Source organism: Penicillium diatomitis (genome assembly GCF_028827545.1).
Source record: "Penicillium diatomitis strain IBT 30728 chromosome Unknown utg000001l_segment0_segment0, whole genome shotgun sequence".
In the NCBI taxonomy this organism is placed as follows: domain Eukaryota; kingdom Fungi; phylum Ascomycota; class Eurotiomycetes; order Eurotiales; family Aspergillaceae; genus Penicillium; species Penicillium diatomitis.
Genome location: NW_026623173.1, coordinates 2,292,547 through 2,319,349, shown reverse-complemented (window position 1 = coordinate 2,319,349; position 26,803 = coordinate 2,292,547). Strand labels below are relative to the sequence as shown.

General features: G+C 52.7%; 8 protein-coding genes across 8 annotated transcripts; 4 read left to right on the top strand and 4 right to left on the bottom strand.

The window, feature by feature from the left end:
* Positions 1–435: 435 nt before the first annotated feature.
* On the bottom strand, positions 436–1,602 carry N7539_000682 (putative SIR2 family histone deacetylase; the record flags this gene model as incomplete). The annotated part of the gene is made up of 1 exon (XM_056930286.1): positions 436–1,602. The coding sequence occupies one exon, from the start codon at positions 1,600–1,602 to the stop codon at positions 436–438; it is 1,167 nt and encodes a 388-aa protein (XP_056794579.1).
* A 1,272-nt stretch (positions 1,603–2,874) lies between these two features.
* On the top strand, positions 2,875–4,412 carry N7539_000681 (cation diffusion facilitator family transporter; the record flags this gene model as incomplete). The annotated part of the gene is made up of 2 exons (XM_056930285.1): positions 2,875–3,667; positions 3,775–4,412. 2 exons carry the CDS (start codon positions 2,875–2,877, stop codon positions 4,410–4,412), a joined length of 1,431 nt encoding a protein of 476 aa, XP_056794578.1.
* A 1,681-nt stretch (positions 4,413–6,093) lies between these two features.
* Positions 6,094–7,923, top strand: N7539_000680 (xylulokinase; the record flags this gene model as incomplete). The annotated part of the gene is made up of 2 exons (XM_056930284.1): positions 6,094–6,594; positions 6,688–7,923. 2 exons carry the CDS (start codon positions 6,094–6,096, stop codon positions 7,921–7,923), a joined length of 1,737 nt encoding a protein of 578 aa, XP_056794577.1.
* Positions 7,924–9,711: 1,788 nt separating this feature from the next.
* N7539_000679 (Ran GTPase-binding protein LOS1) lies at positions 9,712–13,097 on the top strand (the record flags this gene model as incomplete). Its single annotated transcript, XM_056930283.1, has 4 exons — positions 9,712–9,723; positions 9,988–10,720; positions 10,761–12,563; positions 12,622–13,097. The coding sequence occupies 4 exons, from the start codon at positions 9,712–9,714 to the stop codon at positions 13,095–13,097; spliced, it is 3,024 nt and encodes a 1,007-aa protein (XP_056794576.1).
* Positions 13,098–14,406: 1,309 nt separating this feature from the next.
* Positions 14,407–15,645, bottom strand: N7539_000678 (S-formylglutathione hydrolase; the record flags this gene model as incomplete). Its single annotated transcript, XM_056930282.1, has 4 exons — positions 14,407–14,589; positions 14,702–14,896; positions 15,015–15,235; positions 15,375–15,645. The coding sequence occupies 4 exons, from the start codon at positions 15,643–15,645 to the stop codon at positions 14,407–14,409; spliced, it is 870 nt and encodes a 289-aa protein (XP_056794575.1).
* Positions 15,646–16,216: 571 nt separating this feature from the next.
* N7539_000677 (C50 family peptidase) lies at positions 16,217–22,447 on the bottom strand (the record flags this gene model as incomplete). Its single annotated transcript, XM_056930281.1, has 1 exon — positions 16,217–22,447. The coding sequence occupies one exon, from the start codon at positions 22,445–22,447 to the stop codon at positions 16,217–16,219; it is 6,231 nt and encodes a 2,076-aa protein (XP_056794574.1).
* A 270-nt stretch (positions 22,448–22,717) lies between these two features.
* N7539_000676 (DUF5321 domain-containing protein) lies at positions 22,718–23,441 on the top strand (the record flags this gene model as incomplete). Its single annotated transcript, XM_056930280.1, has 2 exons — positions 22,718–23,171; positions 23,266–23,441. The coding sequence occupies 2 exons, from the start codon at positions 22,718–22,720 to the stop codon at positions 23,439–23,441; spliced, it is 630 nt and encodes a 209-aa protein (XP_056794573.1).
* An 821-nt stretch (positions 23,442–24,262) lies between these two features.
* N7539_000675 (citrin) lies at positions 24,263–26,614 on the bottom strand (the record flags this gene model as incomplete). The annotated part of the gene is made up of 4 exons (XM_056930279.1): positions 24,263–24,810; positions 24,864–25,026; positions 25,093–26,274; positions 26,420–26,614. The coding sequence occupies 4 exons, from the start codon at positions 26,612–26,614 to the stop codon at positions 24,263–24,265; spliced, it is 2,088 nt and encodes a 695-aa protein (XP_056794572.1).
* Between the last annotated feature and the right edge of the window lie 189 nt (positions 26,615–26,803).

Here is a 26,803-nt window from a genome sequence, read left to right as displayed (position 1 = left end):
TGCGGAGACCGCAGAGGGTTTAGCGGCACTGGGATTGAAGAGAAAGAAACCTGGTGAGACGAGGGTTGTTGGAGCCGACTTTAAAGGGAGTGCTGCAGGATCCCTGAGACGCTCCATGCTGATGGAAGGAGGAGCCCCGCGCGTCAGGAAATGGGCCAACTAAGTTCAGTCCCTCCGCTTATGTGTACAAACGGCGGCTGAGAAGGGCAGCAGAAAATCAATCTGGACTTGCACTTTTGTCTTCGAGGAAAGATCCTGGGTGTATAGCGTGGGACAATTCCTGGTTATTTATTTTTCCTTTTTGTTCAAGAGCTGAGAACTTCTATTGACTAATCAAAAATTATGCGTACTAATGTTACAGGTGTCTAATCAGGCACCTCGATCCAGGTCATCTGGTCCAGCATCCAGACTCCAGACTGCCGACTCTTCTGGCTGTCACCGTGGATTGTCAGGCAGCATCGACACCACGGTCGGTAAGATGTCCTGAGTGGGATGGCTGCAGCGCACATGGCCAGTCGTAGTCCCGCCCAGCTTGGAGCTCAAGCCTAACTCTGGATCCCCAAAGAGCATCGTCTCATTACGGACGCCTCCCACGTTGATGATGCCAATCGGCATGCCCCGTTTATAGGCTCGTTCCACCAGCCGCCACGCCGAGTAGGTCGCCAGACTGCTGCCCAGCACAAGTAAGCGCCCGGCGTCGTCGATGGCTTCTTCCGCCGCCGTCTTCACCGCCGGATCGATGTTCTCGCCAAACATGATCACCGCGGGCTTGAGGATGCCCGCGTTGGACGTGGGCAACCAGGCCCCGTCGCTTTCTACTTCCACACGGGCGGGCGTCCCATCCTTCAACCGCGGTGGTTTCTCTAGACAGGTGGGACAGGAAGGATACCGGAACGTGGAGTAGGGGGCCTGCGGCAAGTCGACATCACCGTCCGGGTTCAGTTTGAAGCCCTTCTTGCGTTGCTCCTCGGGATTTCTGGTGTCGAGTGCACCAACCTCGACCATGCGAGCCAGGAACTCGGCCCACGCCGGATTCAGTCGCTCCAGCGAGTTTTGAAACTCTTGGCGCGAGAACTGGTTACGACAGCTGACACAGACCACCGAGCGCAAGTAGCCATGTAATTCGATGGTCGACAAGTCTGGATGGGCGACGGAGTGGAAGGAATCGACATTCTGCGTCACCACAGAACTGATGTAGCCCTTGACTCCGAGGTCCCGAATGGCATGGTGTGTGGAATTCGGCCTCGCACTCACGAGACCCGGCCAGCCCACGAAACTACGTGCCCAGTATCGCTTGCGCGCTTCATGACGTGCGGTAAATTCATGGAAGTAGATGGGTCGGTAGGAGGTGTTGCGACGATAGGTGCCTTGGTCTCCTCGATAGTCTGACAGACCCGAGGCGACGGAGATGCCGGCGCCCGTCAAGAGTACGGTCTGGGTATTGCTGCCCACATCGACGCCTCGGAGGTGGAAGGAGGGCGGCGAGGCGAGGAAGGTGCTCACGGCATCGATAGCTCCCGCAATGGTTTTGGCCGAGGGTGGGATGATCAGAGCGGGAGGCAGTGGACCCGTAAAGGGAATGCGGATGGCCGGCGAGGTCATTGAGGACGCATCCTCGTGAAGAAGAAAGAGGACGTAGGAGGGCACGGAAGTATGCCAAAGGTACTTCTGGTGAATCAACAGAGCTCGAGGCAGATGCAAGGCTTGGCAATGACGAACGATCGGACGGGAGGCTCAGCGATCGGCCTGGATCTCGTGGGTGACCCGTCGCCGTTCCATAGTTGATTAGTATTTATATTTACTATTTACTGTAGTATTACTGTAGTGGTAGTATTTTAATAGTATCTAAGTAGTGCGATTTACTTGTAGGATGGTTCACTCATCCCTTGGGTGTGCGGTTCTGTAGATCTCCACGCCGATGGCGTCGTCGAATTCTGGGGTCCAGTCTTGGCTTGTTCCGGCGATACACTTTCCATATGTCCCATGTCCATGGTGCTTGATTTTCTTCCTCTACGACACAATAGCTCTGCATCTTTACGGCATACGACATGGAAAAAGGGTGATGGACTTCCAACTCTTTTAATCTAAGATGATTCGTGTGTTGCAGATTTCCTCGGAAGTTACACCTGGTTGTACAGAACGAGTCGCGTTGCCTTGATACAACCCGTGTCCAAGTGTAGACTGTAGACCCAGCGATGATGTAGTTCTTGAGAAATTCCGCTTGCGCTCTTACCATGCGCCTTGCGCATCGAAAACTCGTCATCCAGATTTTCACAAGGACAAAGAAAAAAATTGAATCATGCCTCCGTATATCCACACCGTTGATCTTCACAATCTTCACAGATCGTATTCTCGAGGATATGGAAGTTGCCCATCACAAGCTACACCATGTGAAGATCTTCCTCTCGAGCAACCAACTCCGCCACACGCTGCTATCGCCGACCGACGGAGCCGGATGACATGATCGGACCACAGCACAGGCTGGAGGCTGGAGATGATGCCATGCCTTTTGAAGGAAAAGCATTGGGGGCGTCCACCTTGTTTTTAAAAATAGCCCCTTCCCCAGTTCCTGAACTGATCGTTTACTCCCGTAGTTGAGTCTTTATTTTTTTTTTGAATCGATCTTTTCTCGACTCTCGCATGTGCCCTGGATGTTGCTCGATTACCTAGACGGGCTGTGTTTCTTATTTTTTTTTTCTCTTTTTTAATATCCCTTTTTCCTTCCTCTGCGTCCGAGCGTGAAGAAAGAGCCCATTCCGAATTCTATAGCCTCGCGGGTTCTAAGACGCAATATAGTCTGTCAGAAGAGAACACCTTGTCCACTTGGTGAACCCTGGTGCCACCAACTAATCCCAAACCAGGCCCGGCCGCGCGATGCTGCTGACGCAGCCCCTGCGGTCCTGCTGGAGGTGCAGACCTCGTCCGGCCCTCCGCTCGCGTGCTCTCCGCGCAGCGCCTCCTGTCAAGCTTCTTTCATCTCGTCGAACACCCTCGTCGCACCTCGGCACCTTCACCTCTTCCACTCCTTTACATACCAGTGCATCCCCCCCCGTCGTCGCTCGGTCGTCCCATGTTCCGCCCCGTCCATCCCGTCGCGCTCTCTTAATCACATTCCCGATGACGCAAACTCGCGCCCACGGTGGCCATGGCCATTCCCATCATCACCACCACCACGACAATGTCTACCTCACCTCTACCAACAAACATGATGCGGGCGTGCGCATCACACGGATCGGTCTTGTCGCGAATCTGGGCATGGCCATTGGCAAATTCATCGGCGGATATGTCTTCAATTCACAAGCTCTGATTGCCGACGCCTATCACGCGCTGGCGGACTTGGTCTCGGACTTTTTGACACTGGGTACGGTGGCCCTGTCGCTGAAACCCCCCAGCGAGCGGTTCCCCAACGGATACGGCAAGGTGGAGAGTATTGGTGCGCTGGGCGTCAGCAGTCTACTTCTCTGCGGTGGTGTCTTGATGGGGTTGAACGCAAGCCAGGTCCTGCTTGCGCAGTTTTATCCAGATTTGGCGGAGATGCTCGCTCACACGGGCCTGTTGGGTCATGGTCATTCCCACAGTCACGGACTGGACGTGCACGGTCCGAGTATCCATGCTGCCTGGCTGGCGGCGGGCTCGATTGTGATCAAGGAATGGTTATATCATGCCAGTCAGTAACCCCCTGAGATCCTTCCGTCTTCTGATGAGGATTCGAAGGTCACCGGCGGGGCGTCCCCGCGCATCGGAACTTTTCAGGACTAACAATGTCTCCTACAGCAATGAAAATCGCCAAGGAACGGAAATCATCCGTCCTCGCTTCCAACGCAGTCCACCACCGCGTGGATTCCCTCACCAGCATCGTTGCGCTCTTCACCATCGGCGGAAGCTACGTCTTCCAAGATGCCACCTGGCTGGACCCGGTGGGTGGTCTTTTGATCTCCTTGATGGTCATCAAGGCCGGGTGGGCCAACACCGCCACCTCGCTACTGGAATTGGCCGACACGACCGTGGACCCGGACATCAAACAGTCCGTCCACAAGGCTGCCGTCAAGGCCCTGAAGGAGCTTCAGAACGGCGACCAGGTGGTCGTCCGTGACGTGCAGGGCATGAAATCGGGTCAGAACTATCTCATGGACATTGAGCTCGCCGTGCCCGGTGCATGGCCTCTGACACAGTCGCGCTCTGTGGAGGAAGTCGTGCGTCAGACCGTGGGCGAGAAAGTGCGCGGTGTTAAGCGGGTCAAGATTCGTTTCGTCCCCGTGGAACAACCAGAACTTACCTTTTCCGAGGAGTTTGTGGCCCAGGACACTGCGGTGATCCAGGAGCCCGAGGAGGATGGTCACGAGCCCAATCACGAGCACGACCATGATCCTCATCACAGCCACGTGGACTCGCAGTCCCGGAAGAAACAATAAAATCTGCCTCGTGTTTTTTGTGGGGGGGGGGGGGGACTATGTAACATGGTTGAAACACACGACACACGCGCAGACGGTTGGAACCTGTCTGTTTCTGTTCAAGTATATCTCATCGTTGGCATTGCAATGATACCCCGGAGTGATCCGTCCTCTCTTCAAATCTTAGTGATTGCTGGCCAGAAAGACAGCGTGTCGGTGAAGAATTGATGCTTCTCCCCATTTCATCTATGCGTCGACGGACCCCCGAGAGACCCAAATAGTACCTCGCCACGTCATCAACAAATTATGTTCAACCTTGACCACGTGGGAGCTTCGGATCTGTAGACTGAGAAAATTCCCATCTGATCGAGCTAGGTGCCTGTCGATCGGTGTTTGACTGGCGAGTAGCTGCTCTGAGATGAGCTCCAGTATGTGTCATGGTACAAACTGGGGCGTTCCCCTGTCTTCGCAAGCGGTGAGATTGAGTCGATCCTACCCCCAGTCACCATAAGTTTACCTGGTTGACCGTAGTGCTAGCTTGCTATGCCGGGACTATACTATACCCGTGTTAGTAGCCGTCTGTAGTTCTGTACAAGGTACAACCCGTGTACAGCTTATTCCAATGGGTACACAGCTACACTCCCGTTGACACTGAGTACCTCAGTAGGTAGTGGTACCCCGTGAGCCGCCCTTCAGGCCTTCGGGCCAGCCGGGCAACCCCAAGAAGTGGGGCCATCATTCGGCCTCGCTGAAATTCTACCGCGTCCCCCGAATGAGAATTCCATTTAGCAGACCCTCGGTTCCATTTAGCCGGGCTGCTGAACCGTCCAGCCTGAAGACACAAGCTCCAAACGGGTGCATCAATTCCACTCGACGTACAGCTACAGCAGTAGTAAGGCACATATTATTTTCCTGTCCCTGATGATGTTCCTTTCATGCTCCCTCATCGTGAGTGTTTTCAAACGTCTCCCCCTGCTCAATGTCGCGAGGGGGCGATTGACCGACTACTGACGTCGTCTAAAGAGGGTCCCTCGCCAATGAAGTGGACGGGACTGCTTGCCATCAACACGGTGGGGTTCGACGCGGGGTCCCTTTACATCATTGCCGACCACTTCCTCAAGGTTGAGGTAGTTCACTCTCGCATCATTCCGAATCCCCCACCAGACGGTGCGTAGTACTAGTGAGTAGTACTAGTGACTCGTGAGTAATTAGTAGTACTAGTTACTAGTCGGTCACGAGGCTGTACTGCTCGTGCCAGTAGCCCGGGGTAGCTGCCCAGCTGCTTTTTTCCCGAGCTGGTTAAATTACTACGTCCCTCCTCCCATTCCCCAACTCCCCATATCTGAGCCTGGTCTCGTCCTCGTGATTTCTTTTTTTTTTTTTTGGTTTAAGAAGATTATTCCACCTTTGGACTTGGTCGTTATCTATACGGTTTCACTGTCACGAGTCCCAACTCTGCCCCGCCTTGTCAATTGGGACGCTCGTGTATAAATAAAATATTATCCGTGCCAGTCAGCCGTCTCCTCCCTGGTTCAGACTGTACCTGAACACACGGAAGACAACCCTCTGTCGCAGCGCAATTGATCAACTGGACTGTTCATCGACGACAGCGCGCAACCATTCCCTACCTGTTCCCCCTCGTGTCCTGTTCGAACACAACCCCATTGAAACCTCCTAGCTACCACCAATCTACTCCCCCGCCATGGCTTCACAATCCCCCCTCTACATCGGGTTCGACCTCTCGACCCAGCAGCTCAAGGGCGTCGCCGTCAACTCCGACCTCAAGGTAGAATACCTGGCCAAATTCGACTTTGACGCCGACTCGACCGGCTTCTCCATCAAAAAGGGCGTCATGACCAACGAGGCCGAGCACGAGGTGTTTGCCCCCGTGGCGCTGTGGCTGCAGGCCATGGATACCGTGCTCGAGAGTCTGCGTAAGCAAGGAATGGACTTTGGCCGGGTCAAGGGGATCAGTGGTGCGGGCCAGCAGCACGGCAGTGTCTACTGGAGCTCGAATGCGGAGCAATTGCTGCAGGGGCTGGATGCGAAGAAGACGCTCGAGGACCAATTGTCCGCGGCGTTCTCGCATCCGTATAGTCCGAATTGGCAGGACGCGAGTACGCAGAAGGAGTGTGATGAGTTTGATGCGGTGCTGGGAGGGCCCGAGCAGCTTGCGCAGGCGACGGGGAGCAAGGCGCATCACGTAAGAAAGGACCCCGATCGAGGAAGGAGGAGGGTGTTTGAAGATTGAGTGCCGAGATGATGCTAATTTGATTTTGATGTTGCTTTTCGACAGAGATTCACGGGTCCTCAGATCTTGCGATTCACGCGAAAACACCCTCAGGTGTACGAAAAGACATCGCGGATCTCCCTGGTCTCTTCTTTCATTGCCTCTCTCTTCCTCGGCCACATTGCGCCCTTTGACATCTCGGATGTCTGTGGCATGAACCTGTGGAATATCAAGCAGGGCGGCTATGATGAGAAGATTCTCAAGCTGTGCTCCGGCACGTTCGACGTCGAGGGTCTCAAGAACAAGCTCGGCCCTCTCTACGAAGATGGCGGCAAGCACCTGGGCTCGGTTCACTCCTACTATCGCGAGCGCTACGGCTTCAGCCCCGACTGTACCGTGATTCCCGCCACGGGCGATAACCCCGCCACCATCCTGGCCCTGCCCCTGCGTCCCTCGGACGCCATGGTCTCCCTGGGCACATCGACCACCTTCCTCATGTCGACTCCCAACTACAAGCCCGACCCGGCCACTCATTTCTTCAACCACCCTACCACCGCCGGTCTGTACATGTTCATGCTCTGCTACAAGAACGGCGGCCTCGCACGTGAACACGTCCGCGACGCGATCAACGACACCTTCCACGATCCCTCCCTCGCGCACAGCTGGACACACTTTGATGAAAAGGCCCTCTCCACCTCCCCCATGGGCCAAACCTCCCCAACCTCCCCCATGAAGCTCGGCCTCTTCTTCCCCCGGCCCGAAATCGTCCCCAACCTGCGCGCCGGCCAATGGCGCTTCACCTACGACCCAACGACCGGTGCCCTCACCGAGTCCACCGGCCTTTCTACCTGGAACACCCCGCACGACGAGGCCCGCGCCATCATCGAAAGCCAAATGCTCTCCTTACGCCTGCGCTCCCGCGGCCTCACCCACAGCCCCGGGCCCGGTCTCCCGCCCCAGCCGCGCCGCGTCTACCTCGTCGGCGGCGGCTCCAAGAACAAGGCCATTGCCAAGATTGCCGGTGAGATCCTGGGCGGCGTCGAGGGCGTGTATAAGCTCGACATTGGCGATAATGCGTGCGCGTTGGGGGCGGCGTACAAGGCCGTGTGGGGCATTGAGCGGGCAGAGGGCCAGACCTTTGAGGAGTTGATCGGGCAGCGGTGGAAGGAGGAGGATTTTGTCGAGAAGATTGCGGAGGGGTATCAGGAGGGGGTGTTTGAGTTGTATGGGAAGGCGGTTGAGGGGTTCGAGGCGATGGAGAAGAGGGTTTTGGATCAGGTCCGGGCGGAAAAGCGTGCGTAGATCGTACATAGCTGGAGCCCGTTTTGAGTCCGGGCCCCTGTCGGTCTGTTCCCATGATATGTCAAGTACGAGATAGAGTACCGTATGATCTCTCAATGAGTGATGATGTTTCAGGGTTTTGATCAATTACCGAAATAAACCACCGGGGAACCTAATGCAGTACAGTAGATCGAATACGCTCAGCTTATGATTTCTCATCTCAGTGGGAGATAGTCTTAATTCCTTGCTTCCTATATCGATCAAGTCATTTCATCTTGTACAGCGGTAACTTTAGGCTATGGACTCGGTCACGGCTGTCCTTTTGTCCCTGTTGAGCATATGCAATATGCATTCTATGTAGTTGTGTACTTGGTACTTACTGCCCGAACTATAGTACTTTACGCCCCCGGAGATGGAAATGGCGTACTTTAGTACCGACTACCTACTACCTATAGCCAATTACACTCACAAATAGAGCCCGTACAATATGCATGAAGGATTGGGGGGCGTTATGAATATGTCTATTATCGTAACCGGAAGCAGCTGCTAAGCGGTATTGACTATCATGATGGGCATAGATTGTGTAGTCGTACTTTATGTGAGAAGGGCTGGTTTTATGGAGAAATCTACCCAAGGAACTATGGGGGGGGAAGAGTTTAGTGTTCAGTGTTGAGCTGGATAGAGGGTTTTTTTTTTTTTTTTTTTTTTTTTTTGAAGATCTGCGGTGTTTTTTGGCTGTTGTTTTCGGGATGAGGGTGATATTTGATTGATTCCGGTATTATTGCTGGGAAGTGCAGTTTCATAGATTGCATGACTATGATTAGTTTGCTTTTTGAGGGATGTATTAAACACGGTGCCGGTGAGACCGTGAGAGCTTTGGTACACGTTCGTAAATATCGTTAGGTAGAAATGATTTCAGATGCTGACATTTCAGGTGCTGACATATGTTAGGTTGTCTTTCAGGTCCCGCGGCAGCTTGACTTGGTGGCTTGTAGTACAGAGACTCATAGGTAGCTAGGTAGCTCATGGTTTCCTCTGAATCAAGTCAAATGAGTCATGTTTCGTACTTCTTTGTTTCTAGTAGGCTCGTGCAGAAGTATAAGGAAGAGGTAGTGGTGAGTCGATGACCCGCCCACCAGCTGTATTGTCATTGTTATAATGTGCAGTCAAATTCAAGTCCTCGTCAAGTCAGCATGTAGTCATGTACTCACTGCAGGACGGTAGTAAGAGGTAATCACTGCTTTTGCGAAAGAGCCAAGTGGCATAGTCAGGATGTTGATAACGTGATAGTGGAGGATCATGGATGACATGTTCAGTCTTACCTCGACTATGACGTTCTTCGAGAGCCGAGTCGAGTGTGCCAAACGTATTTAAGGTACCGCAGTCCAGTCCACGCTGCCACTTACCTAATGAGGAGGCTGAAAAAGCCCAATCCTCATTCCTCATTCCGTACCAGAACGGGCCTTGTCCTACTTACGTACACTCACCACTCCTTGTACCATAGCTTCAAGCCTTGAATTCTTCATGTTGTTCACTTCCTTTTTCTTAGATCCTTCCTCAGAGCAGCACATTTAGACCCCGTGAACGCTGCACCAGACCGAGCGGACCCTCTTCCCCGAGTCTCGAATTTCGATTACGGTACCCCCAATTTCCTTATGGGGACGGATAGTAGTCTTCCACTGAAAAAAACAATTTTGGATCCAACACACCTCTGCATCATCCACCCCCAAACCCTTCCCACCTTTGCTCTCTTCTCTTCCCTCCCCACGCTCTTTGTCCAGGGATCAGGAAGAGCTCGGCTGGTTGAAGATGGAGGAACAGGTGAGTGTTTGTTCTCTCGCCCTTCACCCCCTCCCCGCAGACCTTTTCGGTCCTTTCAAGTCTCGTTCAAAATTCTTCCATTCGTGACCCCTCCAAAACCCAATCCCCTCCCCCCACGGGACCATCGCCGTCACCGCATCCCGCACCTCTGCCTCCTCCTCCTCCTCGACTCCGAGATTGTTGATTGCAAGAAAATCCATTCCAACATGAACAGACTGGTAACCTCTCATTGTGTTTTTTCCACTTCTTCGTTGGCTATTCTAGGTAGCGAATGCAATTGAAATTGCCTCCAATCCTCATCCCGACCTCGCCCTCAAATCTCAAGCTTTCGAATTCCTCAATCAACTCCGTTCCGATCCCTCCGGCTGGCCAGTCTGCCTGCGACTTTTCCTCAAATCCCCCCCACAGTCCGAGATTGTTCGACATGCAAGCTTGGAGGTCATCAACAGTGCTGCCCAGACGGGGCTGATCGACCCGGACTCGCTGGCTTATGTCCGTGATGAATTGATGACCTATGTTCGGAGTGTGTACGGCCCCGAGAGCGCTACGACCCCCGATGCACCTTATATCCAGAATAAGCTCGCTCAGACGGTCACCTACCTTTTCTCCGGACTCTACGCCGGCCGTTGGGAGACTTGCTTCGATGACCTGTTGAGTCTGACGTACAAGAGCTCGGCAAGCACGGGCCGCGACAACCTGAACGGCATTCTTTTCTACCTGCGGGTGGTCAATTCGATCCACGAGGAGATTGGGGATGTGCTGGTGTCAAGGTCGCGCGGCGAGCAGGACAAGGCGAACAGTCTGAAGGACCTGATCCGAGAACGGGACATGCAGAAAATCGCGAATTCGTGGCAGGAAATTCTCTCTGCATGGCGAGACGCCGACGACACTGTGGTGGAATTGTGTTTGAAGGCAGTCGGTAGTTGGGTCAGCTGGATCGACATTGGTCTGGTCGTCAACCAGACCATGTTGGACTTGCTCTTCCAGCAGTTGGGCCGTGCAGAGAAGCAGGAACTGCGCGGGGGGGGAACAGCGAGTTCGCGATGCTGCCGTGGATGTATTCACCGAGATCATCGGCAAGAAAATGAAGCCTGCCGATAAGATCGAAATGATCATCTTCCTCAACCTCGACTCGATCGTCACCCAATTGTCCAACAGCCCACCTCTGCGAGAAAGCCGTTTCACTTACAAGTACGATGTCGATCTTGCCGAGACGGTCGCCAGGCTCGTCAACATCACCGTCCAGGATATCGTCCGTGCTCTCGAGACCGACACGGGTCCAGTGAAGGAAAAGGCAAGCGACCTCCTTCAAGTCTTCCTCCCTCACATCCTCCGATTTTTCTCCGACGAATACGACGAGATTTGCTCCACGGTCATTCCCTGCGTCAACGACATGCTCGCCTATATGCGCAAGGTGGCCAAGGACGACGCAGCCTTGCAAGCGCGCAACAAGTCTATTCTGTTGCCCGTTCTCAAGGCTATCGTGGCCAAGATGCGATACGACGAAACCTCCAACTGGGGCGATGAGGATGAACAGACCGACGAGGCGGAGTTCCAAGAACTTCGGAAGAGACTGGGTGTTCTGCAGCAGATCATCGCCTCGGCGGACGAGCAATTATACATCGATGCCATCTCAGAAGTAGTGGGCACCACTTTCGAGAAACTGCGAGCCTCTGGTGGCCAGATTGACTGGCGCGATCTGGACTTGGCTCTGCACGAGATGTTCCTCTTTGGTGATCTTGCTGTCAAGGCTGGTGGATTATACAGCAAGGGCCAACCCAACGGACCCGCTGCTGTGCGACTGATTGAGATGATGCTCGGCATGGTCGAGTCGGACATTCGTTCATTCACACACCCGGCGACTCAGCTCCAGTATATGGAAATCTGTGTTCGGTATAGCTCCTTCTTCCAGAGCCACGTGCAGCTTATTCCCGGGGTGCTTGAGAGCTTCCTCCAGTTGGTTCATCATCCCAACCGCAAGGTCAAGACGCGCTCCTGGTATCTCTTCCAACGACTTGTCAAGCAACTGCGTGGTCTCATTGGCAACGTAGCACAGACGGTTGTGGAAGCGTTGGGCGACCTTCTTGTCATTCAAGCCGAGCTCCCCTCGGAGGGCGAGGACGGCGATGAAATGTCTTCGGAAGATCACGAAGGCTCCGCAGATGCAGTGTTCAATAACCAGTTGTATCTCTTCGAGGCTGTTGGTGTGATCTGCTCCACCAACAGCGTGCCCGTGGATAAGCAAGTCCTCTACGTTCAGTCCGTCTTGAACCCCATCTTTGCCGATATGCAGCGAAATCTCGAAGCGGCCAAATCCAATGATGAGAGGGCGCTGTTGCAGATCCATCACGACATCATGGCTCTGGGCACCTTGACTCCGGCCAGCAGTACCCCAGTCGCTGTCCCGGCGCCCGAAGTCTCCGAATGTTTCTGTCAGGTGGCCGAGGCGACTCTGGTCGCTCTCGAGTCTCTCAAGGCATCTTTCAACATTCGCACCGCAGCTCGATTTGCCTTCTCCCGGTTGATCAGCGTTCTTGGCGCGCGCATTTTGCCTCAACTGCCTCGTTGGATCGATGGACTGCTGACTCAGACTTCTACGCGGGACGAGATGGCTCTGTTCTTGCGCCTGTTGGATCAAGTGATCTTTGGATTCAAGGGCGAGATCTATAACATTCTTGACGCACTTTTGACTCCTTTCCTTCAACGTGTCTTTTCTGGTCTCGGCGAGACCACGACGGGGACTGATGACGAAATTCAATTGGCTGAGCTGAAGCGCGAGTATCTCAGTTTCTTGCTGGCTGTTTTGAATAATGATTTGGGCGCGGTGATTATCAGCGAGAGTAAGTGTTGTGAAAGTCTAGGCATTGAGGTGTGAAGCTGACACTAACCTGCGTGCAGGGAATCAACCTCTTTTCGATACCGTCATCACCACGATCGAGCACTTTTCCAAAGACATTGAAGACTTTACCACCGCCAAGATGGCATTCTCTGTCCTTTCCAGAATGGGCAGTGCCTGGGGTGGACCCGACGTCGCTCCGGGCGCCACCAACGGTGCTGCGCCTACTCAGGCGGCCATTCCTGGGTTCGGCGGATTCATGATCACTCGATTCTCGCCTCTTTGCTGGGCGCTCCCGACTACACCCAACTTCAACTCGAAGGATGCTCTCGCCAAGCAGGTCCTCGCCGAAGCGGGCGGCCTGCAAAGGACCATCTACCTCAAGACCGGAATGGAATATGTGGAGTACTTGCGGACTCGGGAACTCCCCGGCATGGGTATGGGGGGTGATTTGATTGAAGAATTCTTGACGGCTTTGAGTCAGCTGGACACAAAGGGATTCCGGCAATTCTTCCCCGTAAGTTTTGATCAACACTGATGTTGCAAAAAGCCTGTATTGGGACCACTCCTGCTGACCTCTTCCTCTTTTTCACCCTCTCTCATAGTCCTTCATCCAACGATTGAGCGCATAAAAAGCTGTTACTCTCATCTTGTCCATTCCCTTACTTCCACGACACACAACCCCGTCATGTCCACATCTCCTCCCGTCTGTTTATTTAGATTCCCCTTTGCAATACCAACCTTCTTCTCCATTGGGATTTTTTTTGGTGATGGGCCGAGCTTCAGCAAGGAAAACGATCTTCGTCCCCATCCATGGCGCATGTCCTCTTACTTGGCAAAGATGACTCTTGGGTGTCATGGTACCTGACACAGGGGTATTCAAAGAAAAACCCCATCCTACTAACGTCATATGCATTCTCCCTCGGCCTCATTGTGGTGAGCTAGCCTGAATCGCTGCATGATTTCTGCATCGCTGCATTTCCGCATTGTCTCTTTTCTTCAACTCTCTCAAACCTCCCCCCGTGACCACATCGCGCAAAATGAATCGATAGCGTACAAGCCGAGAAAACCCAATTCCGCCCACCCCCTTTCTGGCAATGGCAATCAAGACAATAATTTCCAAGTGAAGAATCACTGGCTTCGACGAAATAACCCTCGATCATGGCTAAACCGTGCACGTAACATCCCAGCTCTAAGCATTGGAAAATCGGGATGCGTCTCTTCCTTCCATATTGATCTAGTTAAAGGCGCGGGTCTAGTTATACTCGCACACTCACCTCCATGAGGTACACCCGATTTCTCCCGTTACATTCGAATCGGATCGCTGGAGCTTACGCGTACCGTGGAGATGAGGCTATTAAATGAATGTCTATTCTCAGGTGGGATAGATTTAAACATGAGATTTGATGTTTCTGGGTTCTTTGGCTGGGAAGTATCTCGCATGATTTGCATTGGATCGGCCTGTGCCGAACAGGTACTCTCGATCATCGTTTGCTGCGAACAGGTTGAAAAAGGGGGATTGAGTCATGATTCTCGCGATATGTCATAGTGCTGATTTTGTCATGTGCGTTTGACGGCTTTTTAAATAACATGCGTTGAGTTTGAGTCAGATTTCGTAATCTTCCAATAGATCGGGAGAAAGGCAGGATAAAGTGGACAAGGACTGGATCAAGAGAGGAACGGGCCCCGGATATGTGAACGACAATCTTGTTTAATCTTGTTCGTTCTAGTCTTGCTTTTTGCGTCTCTGTTTGTTTTCTCCGGCGCATTCAATGATGACTGTCGGGCTTTTTCTTCTCCTTGTGGAGTCGGGTTCGACGTTAAAGAAATGATAGATAGCTCACCCACTATTTCAAATATTTGGCTGCATGCTCGACGTGGTCATCCGCGAACGTGGCCATTGTGAAGTAGGAGTGGTCGTAATCGGGCTGGAATCGAATGTTCACGCCCTTGAGGCCGGCCTCGTCGGCAGCAGCCTGGAAGTGTTCGGGAAGAAGTTGGCCTTGCTTGTAGAAGTTGTCTCCGGTGCCCTGTACATGCGATACAGAGCGAGGATGGTGAATTAGCGTGCTGATTTGGAGAAAGAGGGGGTGAATGATGGGTGGTGGTATGGTTTATCTCGTTTGCGTATTGGGCACGTACCACGTCGATGAGAATATCGAGATCGGACCCCTTCCATTTCTTCACGAGCTCTGTCGCATCGTGCGCTTTCCACTTATCTTGCTGGTCCTCGCCAAAGTAGCCCTTGAAAGCCTTTTGGCCCCAGGGGCAGTTGATGGGGTTGGCGATGGGAGCAAAGGCCGAGACGGACTTGTATTTGCCCGGGTTGCGCAGGTACTAGATGGTTTAGAGTTAGTGGAATGACATGCACGTATATGTCTGACTCTTTTTGAAAGAGCCTTGAATCAAGACACAGAAGCGGAAGGTATGATGAACCTCCGCGGTTCAAACTTACCAAAGTAAGCGCGCCGTGTCCACCCATGCTATGACCGGTAATGCTCACCCGGCTCGAGTCCAACTGCGGGAACGCCTTGAACACAGTCTGGGGTAACTCCTCAGTCACGTAGCTGTACATGTTATAACCCTGGTCATAGGGGGCCTTGGTCGCATCGACATAGAAGCCTGCGCCGGACCCAAAGTCATAAGACTCGTCCTCGCCAGCAATGCCCAGGCCACCTTGTGTTGTCGATTAGCATCGGCTCTTGATGGGGAGGCAGTATACGAACATATAAAAGGCCTTTCGGCATGCCATTGAATTGAAACAGAATAATTGAATGCGCTTGGAAACTCTCAAGAAGGGGGCATGAACACTTACGAGGGCTAGTATCTGGGTACAGCACAGCAATACCCTTCTTGCTGGCCGCATGTTGAAAGAAGCCCTTCTCCGAGCAGTTGTCCGCAGTGCAAGTCAGACCAGAAAGATAGATCAATACGGGGAATTTGCCAGAGTCGCTGCTGTCCATAGCTCCAGGCGGCAGATACAAATTGAAGGACATCTCGCAACGGGTAGTCGAGGCATTGTGGCTCAGTTTGAGGAGCTTGCCGCCAAATGAGGCGATGCGTGCCTTTTCAGTGACGCCAGACATGATGAATAACTAGCACTGAATCCAGAGCCAGAAAGGTGAAAACAAAAGACGAGACGGAGACGTGATCGAAGAGACCAGAAGAACGGAGGGATGGAGTCCAGGGAATACAAAAGGGTCGAAAGATAAGGCGGAAAATGACGTTTTTAACGCCGCGCGGGGGGTTTCCGATGGTGTCCCGCATGAGGGGGAAAAAGCTCCACTCTTCACTTCGAGACGGTCGCTTCGGCCGTTGGAGCCGACCCGAAGGAAAGTCGCATGTATGGACCACGGGGGCGAAAAGGATTGGATCGCGGTATGAAGTGATGTGATGGTAGGGATTCGGTGCAAATGAACACTCATCTTCATGAAATGCTTTAGAGATGGACAAGAGGTATTACAAAAATAGAGGCCAATATAACACGAAGATCGGACCTATGACATCAGTTGAGAGTAAAGTGCGAATAGCTTCGTCGTACATTGTAATGTGGTAAAAAGACAGCTCGCACGCTATGATATATGATAATGGTATAGGGCAATGAAACCAAAAAGAATAAAAGACAAGAAGCACAAAAATATCAGGACACGACCTACTCTACTCCAAGAAGACCGGAACACCATATACAACCGGCGCAGCCCCATTCAAATACTTCAACACACATGATGCTCGAGCTCCAGCGACCGCAGCATCCAGACTGTTCTGACTTTCACGAGGTGAATTGCCCTTCCGGTCCAGGAGGCCCCATGAGTCGAATGTCGAGGTCGCAAATCGATCAATATCCTTGTCGGTCACATCCCAGAGAGTCGCGACCAGGGCCGGACTACCGGCTTGCAAATAGTTCATAGGTGTGCCGTAGGGCTCGTATTCGCCTGCTTCGGTGAGAGTGCCACTGCTACAGCCCATCAGAAAAGCAACTGCGCATTTGGTAAGGCGCTTAACAGTGCGCCCACGGATGTACTGTGCGCCGCTGCCGTGGCCAAAGTATAAGAAAAGGTCCTTTGTCTCCAAGGCAGATCGGAACTCTTCCTCGGACGGCTCACGATTGACCATTCCTGTCCAGGACTGTAACCTGGATAGGCCTGGCTCGAAGCTGTCCTGGGTAGAGCGCAGATCGCCCGTCGGGTTCAGCAGATAGGTACCAGAGGTGCGTTGAATGGTGGCGCCAGCCTGCGAGCCACGGAACTGAAGGACTCGATCTCGCAGACATTCGAGGGAAGGCACGCGGCAGACAGGGAAGCTCTGGAGACATGGTAGGGATTCCCAAGGGAACAGGTGCAGTGCTTTGTCAAGAACGAGTACAGTATGGCGTGGAGAGTCAGCAGCGACATCCTCCCGGGCAGCTTCATGGTAGCCTCGCAGAGCGTCAAGCGTATCGACGACCATCATATCAAAGTCGATCTCGTCGTAGGCGTTGCGCTCACCCTGAAATTGAAGAATGTCCACCACAAAGTAGAGAAGGTCCATCAAGATATCATCGGGCTCTTCCTGATCTTCCAAGTCGCGCAGACCAATGAACAACTCGAGAACATTTTGATGAAGAACGAGACGTGGGGTGGACGCTTTGCCGCCCTTTTGGCGCGAAGGCAGGTGCTTATCGAGGATAGATTGAAACGCGTCGACAAAGCGACCGAATGCATCGGAATTTCTTGTAAGAGGAGAAAAAATTCCACGGAAGCCCCCAAACCAGACATTTTCCACATTTTGAAGGAGACTCTCCATGCGTCGATCCAAATCCTCACGGTTCTTCCACCATTCCTTCTTCATCTGCTTCGTGGTCTGAGCCTTGGCAGCGTGTGCGCTTTGATTGGCCAATTTGATGAGCTCTTGCATCTCTTCCTTGCCGTCTTCAAAGGTGAATTGTTCTTCCTCGTCTTCCTCTGAATTACCTCGTCGCAGAGGCAGTCGAAGTAAGAACGGAGACCGGTTCCTCTGCAGACGCGAGACGTAAAATTCACTCCCATCCGCACTCAGTGACAAAGACAAAACATTCCAGTTCTCAGGCAGAATGTCGACATACTTTTCCGCAAAATTGGAGCAAATGTCACCACTGATTTCATCATTCTGGGGTACAGACGTCGGCCAAAGCAACGGGTCGCCAAAATCAGATAGCTTCCGGTCAAAGTCAATGGCCATACGTTCTCGAGCGAATGCACCGACACGACCAATCTCATTCATGTTGGCGGGTGATTGAACCCATGCGGCAGAGCCCCCGGGGGTGGTTGCATGAGAAAGCATCGAGATGCGGCTCATCAAACGTGACGCAGCATGGCTGTCCAGTGTTGAGCCAAGAACAGTCGCATCGGAGAACACACCCATAAGACAGTCGTTTGCCTTTGAGAGCATCATGACAAAGTCCTCGCTAGCTTTCTGAGCCTTAGTGCGAGTGGTCCTTGCCGGAGTCCGGGTCTTCTTCGCGGCCGTGGGCTTTACAGACACGGGTGTGATCTGCTCCCCACCCTTTACAGGTGAAGTCAGAGAGGGTAAAGAGATGGTTGATTCTGGAAGCACGCAGTACACGGCGTGGCTGGCGAAATGGCGGATAGCATCCGCAAGAAGATGCTCACTCTCTCCGATCTCGACAGAGACCTTGCTCTCCCGAGCGGTTGCGCATTGTCGAGCTTCGATGAGCGATTGAGCGGAGCCATCAAAGTCTCGGAGTGCACGCAGACAATCGGCTTGCTGGCGAAGAATCAGGCTTCTCAAACGCAAAAGAGTACTTGACTGAATTTCTGGCGGAGGGGCTTTGGACGCTGTAGCCTTCTTGGTTGTCCGAGGTGCAGCAGCTGAGCTCGCGGCCCGCGTTCTACGCGCCGGGGTGGCGGGAGCTGGCGTCGCAGCTGTTTTTCTGCTGCTGCGAACTTGCAACTTGGCCATCTTCTCGTCCAGGACACCCACATTAGGACTAACCAGAGAAGGGACTGCGTCAGAGGCGATCAGTGAAGTGATGAGCTTATCTGCTTCTCTCAACACGCGAAGAGCCTTCTCATGCTGCTCCTGCGATTCATAGAAAGACGCAAGTGCCAAGTGTAGAGCCACAGATTCCACGCTCGTCTGCAAATGCTTCGATGACTCGGAAGCAGCGGCAAGAAGTTCCTGACCTTCACTCAAATGACCACCGATGATACGATAAGATCCCAGCTGTGTTTGAGCCGCTATCATGCGCACATTGGCATCTAGTGTCCGGTCAATCTTCAACGCCTGCTCCCCGTAGTAAATGGCATCCTGGAAGAGCCCATGATGAGCGGACAAGGTTGCCAAATTCAGCAAACTTGAATGATGGGACCCCAGGTGTGGCCAGAATGGAGCTCCCTGGACGTAAGTTGTAGAGGAATCAGAGGGCATTTCATTCTGCGACAAATCAATTTGCGCGACACCATCAGTGACGACCTCAACATCCGGTGTGGTAGGCGAAGGCAAGACCCGGGCTTGCTTCTTCTGCGCCAGCTTCTCAACCTTTGCCCAGATTCGGCAATTGAGTCGCACTGCCAATTTAGCAAAGTACAGCGCCTGAGTCATGGACCCCTGCGCGGTCGAAAGTCGGGAGTGAATGAAAGCCGCATCTGCGACTAATCGCTCCAAGGAGATCTTCGCTAGTCCAGTCAGATTTTTGAGCTCCTCTGTGTCACGGCCCTTCTCATAGAGCAGGCGGGCAGTGGCGAGCACATGGTCAGCTTTTTCAATGTCCCCAGTCTCAAGCAGATACTCCACTCGTGCCAGCTGATAGGCAATTTTGGCGATGATGGAAGTCTGACTGTGGTCCACATACTGCTCACCGCGGGCAAGTAAGTCTCCGGCCTTTTGGCAATGTCCGAAATGGCAGTGCTGAATGACGAGACGTGCAAGGATGGATATCGCGTCAGAAAAGTCACCGGATTTCATAATTTCCGCGACGCGAAGAATCAGCTCGAGCACCGAAAGCTGGGTCTTCCATAGACTATGTATTTCAGTGTAGTCAACCAGTGCCTTCAACTGAAGGACCCAGTAGTCAACATCTGTGATAGAGTGCGATAATGACTCCGCATCAGTGCACTGGCGAATCATGGCGGACCAAGAAGAGAGGGTATCGTTCAACTCAGATTCATCAATTTTACCATGGTGGAAACCGACAATGACGCGAAGTGAATTGGTGATGTGTGTTTCGAAGCTGGTCATATCAGGATCCAGCCCGACCCCGTTGCCGTAGTTGAGTACTTGAGCGGCTACTTCCAAGACTTTGTTCGTGAGCTCGACACTCATGCAAGGGGGGTGTTCCAATGAAAAACGGAGAGCAAAGAGAAGCACCCGAGCTCGACGAACGTGATGGGCGTTGCTGAGATAAAGATCCATGACCAAATGGACAACCGGATTCAAAAGTGCTCGAAAGCCTTCATCGCTGGATGCGTAGCTCCGAAGATCACAAAGAAGTCCCATCTGCCATTCAATAAGCGTGCCTCGAGACCTAGAGTCCAAGCGTTCATCGTCATAGATGAGAGGCGATGACGACTTGCTTCCCTTCTTCCGCAATTTTAACTTCAAAAAAGCTGATAGAACTCGCGTGAATGCAAATGCAGAGCTCTTGGGATTATGTTCGATGATGTGAGGACTGGCGCCTGCGCTAACTTTTGCAACATCCTCGAGCACCCCAGCATCAACATATTCCAAGATTGAGGATCTGAATGCATGCTCGGCATCGTCGTACCTGGAAGCATCCATGTACACGTGGGCAGTCCTCTCATATTTAAGGGCGGCAAAAGCAGACTTTCGATGAGTTATCGGGCACGTGCCCAGTAATGAAGTCGACTGTTTTAGAAGGGGTATGAGCTCACGGTAGCCCTGACCTGCCTCCTTCTCCTTGACAAAACGGGACCAAAACAGATTGGACAGCTTGACGAGAGCAACGTTCACATTCTCTGCAAAAGCTGGATCCGAATCGACACCGTCAGCAGTTTCGACGCTCGTGAGAAGGCGATGGGAATCCGCGAGAATGGGTAGCATATCGGCCCAAGATGGTTTTTGGGACATGATTGAAAGTCGTCCAATCGCAACCACGGAGTCAACACCGGCAAGAATGATATTCTTGGACATTGTAATGCGAGATTTATACAGTTGCATCTCTTTTTCATCACATTCCTCTGCAGGAGGTCGGCCCACATATCGCCGCAACAGCCTCAAGAACGCCTGAAGATACTCACGCATGTTGGAGGCTATTTCATCCTTCTCCGTATTGTCTTCTTTGCCCATGGCATCGCCAAACCAAGCTAGAGCAAGCTTCTTGAGCCTCGCAGCTTCAACAAGTAATTCGTCCAGGTCATTAACGTTTCCTCGGAGTTGCATGCCCAAGGCAGTGCTGGCTTCTGAAATGGCCTTCAACGCGCCCTCGGCGAACTTTTGTGATCCTTTGAGACCTTGAAAGTACACAGCCGCGATCTTGCACCTTGCAGTAGCGAGTGCCAGGCTCTGGGCATTAAAGAATGGAATGACCGCCTTGTTGAACAGCTTCAAAGACTCTTCAAAACAACCTGCATCCAAAGCTAGCTGGCCTAGGACAGTCATGATCCTGGCAGAAGCAGTGATGTCCTTGTTCTCCTGACGCTGCTTCTTCACTTCAGCCATGCATGTCTGGATTCGAGTGATCGTTTTGAAAATCGCTCCAAATTCCGACTTTTCGACGCTCTTGCTACGATGAGAGAAACTGCCAAGGTAGCGCAGTAGTGGATCGACCAGTTCCTTAGTTTCCTGACAGACATGTCCAGACAGCTTCCAGCTCAGTGTGCGAATTTCGAGAGATAGCAATTGAAGACTGAGTATTGAGACTGGCTGAAGAGAATCTTTCGTAGTCGCCTCATCCGTAGACATGGACTTGCTGGGACATAAAGAAAGTATAGTGTTGGAAAGAAGCTGCAGTTGTAGAGCAGCCTTTTCACTGGTCAAATTGCCGGACTCCATTGCCGCCAAAATCACAGATGCTGGACTGCTCGGGTCTGCGAGCTGTACGAAAGAGATCAGACGAGCAGTTGTCGAGGGTTTCCGGTCTGCGGCAAGCAGTCGCATTACGTTCGCGTGGTAGGGGACCAGGAGGCTGTACACCGATCCCGCATGAGCAATGTTCGAGAAGGTCAGAAGATCCGACATGCGTTCTTTGCCGGTATCTTCCTCCGCATTATCTTTCGTCGATCCGGTCCTTTTTCCAACTGCCCTCGCGTCAAGGTATTGTTGTATCCTTCGTTTCAAGGCTCGAAGTTCCTTGCAGGCCATCTCGTTCAATCCCAGAGTGATCATCTTTCCAGCCAAGATACAAGCGCCTTGTTCGAGTTGCATGTTCGGGTAGTCATTCGATGACTGCGTCTCGGTCTTCAGTGCGCGCAGTGTGGCCAGCGCTAGCCTGGCGCATTCCGCGGTCGCGGCTGCGCCTTTGTCCACGACGGACCCATTCGTCCTCCCAGATTTGACTGAGACTGTCTCCAACAAAGCAGCCGGCCTTCTCGTTGTTGCTGTTTTCGACGCGTCCGTCAGAGTCTTCAGGGTCGTATTGAACACTTCCGTCGCTAGCACCAATTTCTCCTGCGGCGATAGCGTAGCTCCATCTTGGTCGACAATGTGTAGGGTGACATCGGTTGGTGTTCGCGCCTTGGTTGCTCTCGTAGCAGCTCTCGCCCGACTTGTGGTGGTGGTAGCTTCTTTCGTCGTCTTTGTCGCTCGACGGACAGGCTTCTCGGGCACCTTTGGCGATCCGCGGAGCAATGTTTGGAGGGACAACACGGTGACATCGGAGCAGGTTGATGTTGATCGCACCGCCTGCTTGATAGATTCGGACATTGTATTGGTCGGTAGTACAGTAACTGCCATGGCGTACGAGACTGGCAAGTTACTTTTCCTTTAACGCCGAGATCATAAATTGTTCTTTGACCACGAATCGTGCTGCTTGTGTCAGTCACCGGCCAGACCCGCGGAAGAGCCAAGATGGCTATGTTGTCGTAGCAACAGCCCACGCTAAGCTCTTTAGAGCATTCACGCCTTACAGCCTTAGGCGCCTACTTCCTTCGTCTTTGCCCGCAGAAGTTCCCCGATGGGCGTCGAGCGAGTAAACTACCTACATTACCACAGCACGACACAGTCATGAAGATTCCGCTCCGTCTAAAGCCCTCAGGGCTTTTCAAAACTCTCTGTCGACAACCATTATCGCTACCGTCATCTCAAATCACAACTTCCTGCCGCGCATCAAGATGCCGCTCCTACGCTACCTCCGAGCGCCTCCCGAAGATCGCAGATGCATCCGTATGGACGGCCATGGTACCGCGATTCATGATGAGGAATCGCAAAGCGCGCAAAGCCGGCGAGCCCAAGGAGTGGAACCCGGCGACTTTCTACATCGTCATGTTCACATTGATCGGCTCGCAGGCCATCCGTCTGCTCACGCTGAAGAACTCATACACGGCTTACTCGCGGTCGGCAGATGCGAAAATCAAATTGTTGAAAGACGTTATTGAGCGCGTGCAAAAGGGCGAGAAGGTCGATGTGGAGAAGTTGTTGGGGACGGGGGACGAGGCGAAAGAACAGGAATGGGAAGATGGTATGTGTTCAGTGCTCGAGCTGCAGAATCGAGAGTTTGGGGGGAGACTCGGTGACATTGATGCTTACTTGCGTATTTTTTTTGCAACTTATAGTATTGCGCCAGATTGAGGAAGAAGATGCTCTGTGGCATTCAAGGCAAAAGGCTCTGAAAGAGAAGGAAGAGTCTGCGCGAGTCGCCGAGACACAAGCCTCGGCTGTGCAGGATACGCCAAAGAAGGATGAGGCTACGAAGGATACGCCATCGACTCGAAAAGTCAATTTTTTCTGACCGAATCGCTACCGCAATCGGACCATCATGTCAGATTCACCTTCCTATAAACATCAAACGAATTTCCTCCCACCATGAATGGCACAAGTCGCAAAGCAGGAGAGCTACTCGCAAGAAATTCTCTACTCCGACTGAAGCACTATGAAACGCCTCATGCGAAGCTTCTATGGCAGACCACGAGCTGGTTACTCGTGTCGGCCGGTTTGACGCTAGGTCGTGAGCAAGAAGATTCGAAAGTTGAATCAAGTGGAACTAGCTATTGATGGTATGATGTATTAAAAACCCTACATTTGTATGTATATATGCATGCGGCAGACCCAAATCACATGCCTGAATCTTGATTTATCTTGCATTCTCTTCTTTCTATATCTATCTCTTTTCAATGGTAGAGTACAATTCGCTGAGTATCCAGCCATATGTCGAGGACTCAGCCTCAAGTTAAAGAAACATTGTCGCGAATGGACAGACGACCACACACAAACCATCCGGGTCATCACACATGGCCCCACATTTTATCACGGTAAGAGATCAAGGGAATGCAATTAAAGATGACAAGGGCAAAAAACGAAGGCAAGAGCGGCGCCCCCTAGTATAGGCCCGCAAAAAAAAGATACTTGCGAGACACGAGTGTGATAGAATAGGCGAAAGTCAATGAAGAGATCTCTGATGCTAAATCGCGGGCTGGTGAGAGTGAACGATTTTCGAAGGCGATGTCTGTTCACGGGAGAAGGGAGATGGAAGTAAGATGGAAGTGAGCAAGCGTATGATCACCCGCCAAAGAAATCGACCTCATTCGTCATGCGGAAATTCAAGTGAATCAATTACTGTTTTGAAGCCTGCATGAACTTGGGCCAGTTCTCGGGCCGAGGGACCTGCACTCGGCCAATGTTCTGATCCACATCTAGGATAAGCTTCAGAGCATTTCGGGAACGGAGGTAGGGCAGCGGCGCTTTGGCGCCTTGCAGACCAACACCGGGCTCGACCTGACCGGACGGTGAGACCTCTTCAGAGCCGGGCATGGGCAGGAGCTTCTGAAGGACTTCATAAGCTGCCAGCGTGAAACCGAACTGCGGGGAAGAGCGCAGAATACGGGCTGGTCCACCCTTGAAGAAAGCCTTCAGACCTTCCTCCTTCCAGACAGTGGTCGCACAGTGGCGCAGACCAGTGTATTTTGTCTCTCCCTTGCGAGCCTCGACCTGCAGACGGGTCTTGATCACGTCACAGGGGGTGGTCAGGTAGGCAGCAGGCATACCGGCGATGGCACCAGCTGTCAAAAGCTGGAGAACACCCAGCTTGTTGGTCGCAGTCTCACCGAAGAAGTCAGACTTGAGGTGAGCATATGTGGGGAAGTAGATGGCCGAGAATGGCACTGGGTTCAGGTCAGTCTCAATTCAGAACTCATTGCAAAGTGAAAGTGCGTACCATCGCGCAGTAGACAAGCAGTGGCACCCTTGTAAAGGCCCACCAGACCAAGGTTCTTCACGATCCAGAGAGCGGAGCGGCGAGGGGCGCCCTCAACGTTCTTTGCAATCTCGCCTTGAACCTGGAGACGGATCTTGACGATCTCGAGGGGGTTTGTGAAGACCTAAGTGGAAACGCATTAGAATTCGAAAGAGCTGAAAGTGCTTCACAACGTGGTTGGCAAGCTTACCACTTGACATGCACCAGCAGTTCCACCGGCCAAAATCTCGTGAGGATACCACATCTTGCCCGTCTCCTTGTCAACGAGGGCTCCGCGAACCAGGTCGTTCACCGTAAGCTTGATAGCCTTCTCGGGAGCCACGCCGATCAACTGGGGAATGACACCCGAGTATAGTCCCTTGAAACCCTCATTCCGGATGACCTTCTTTGCACAGTCGAGCGAGTTGTTGTACAAGCGTTCACCAGGTCGGGTAGATCGCTGGTTCTGCATGCGAGTCTTGACCAGGTCGATGGGGTACACCATGAAGGCACCGAAGGCACCAGCCAAACTTCCGAGCCCAAAGTGATGCGCCGATTCCAAGACCCCGTGCAAGAACGACTTGGTCTTGGTGGCCACCGCATCTGCTGCGTGACTGGCCGCGGCGACGGGAATGCGCCATGAAGCATCAATGACCTTGGCAAAGTCCTTTTGTGAGAGACGACCAGAGGGAGCTTCCAATCCAGCGAAATGGAACAGAATATCCGCTTCCATTGGGGTGAACATTGAGAAGCGGGTGATACGGGCAGCTTCGTCGAGGAAGTCAGAGCGAGTGATCTTGCCGTCGCTGCTCTTGCGGGTGGCTTCGCGCACGATGAGATCGATGATGTCCATCTCACGCATGACATTTTGGAAAGCACGAACGGTAGCGTAGGAGATGCGGTTGCTGTTGGAGATGTTGCAGAGGGTGGGGAGATTCTCGAGCAAGTGATCGGAAAGCTTGTGTTTGGAAGTCTCGAGGATGATACGTTGGAAGTCCTCGGGCTCGATGTAGCCATCACCGTTCTTGTCAAACATGTGGAATGCCTGGCGAATGCGCTCGCCTTGCAGGCCACGGAGCATCTGAGAAAATTGGGGGTAGGTCATGTCATGGCGGGACTTGTTGCGGCCGGTGTACAGTGACGCCCATTCTGAGTTCCAGTCGAAAGGAATGTTGTCGGCGTTCTTGTTCAGATTGTACAATCCCTTCACAGTCTCCCATTTCACCGTACCCGTCCCCTCGGTATCGAAGAGTCGGAACGCGATCTCATATTCTGCGTCGGGCTTCGCAAGGAGATTCTCAAAGGTGGCCCAGTCCGCGAGGCTCAACTTGCCGGATTTCCGTCGGTCAGCCACCTGGAACAAAATGCCGTACTGCTCGCGTTTGATTTTGTGCTAATGAGTGAGACAGTGAGTTAGTGATTTGCGTGGTTGTTGAGCATATTAGGAGTCATCTGAAGATCCGGGGAGAACATCATGCAGATGGGACAACCGAGGTAGCTGGCATCGCAAGCTGGAATTCCGTTGAGACATCACTCACATAGTCCTCTTGCTTTGGAGCAACAGCATCAATAAACTCATCCTCGCTCATGTACAAGTCGCCGCTTTCATCTTTTTGCGCGTGGCGCATGAAGGTTGCGCGAGCCTGGTGCGACAACTCAGGTGTCTCGGCGCTGCTGCTGCTGCCGCTGCTGCCGACCAGCGTTTCCTTGACGGTGTCCTTGACGCTCGCCATTGTGTCACCAAGCAGGGAAGGGGGAGGAGATTGTGAGACCGGGGGTTGCAACGTGGTAGGAGGAGTGAGTTTTGATGGATAAAATGACCACCGCCGCTCAAGGTTGACAATCTGGGGGAAGGGATGGAGGGGAGATCCGGAGAGTGAGGAAGGACTCCAAGGTGGAGAAGAAGATGGGGACTGGGTTGA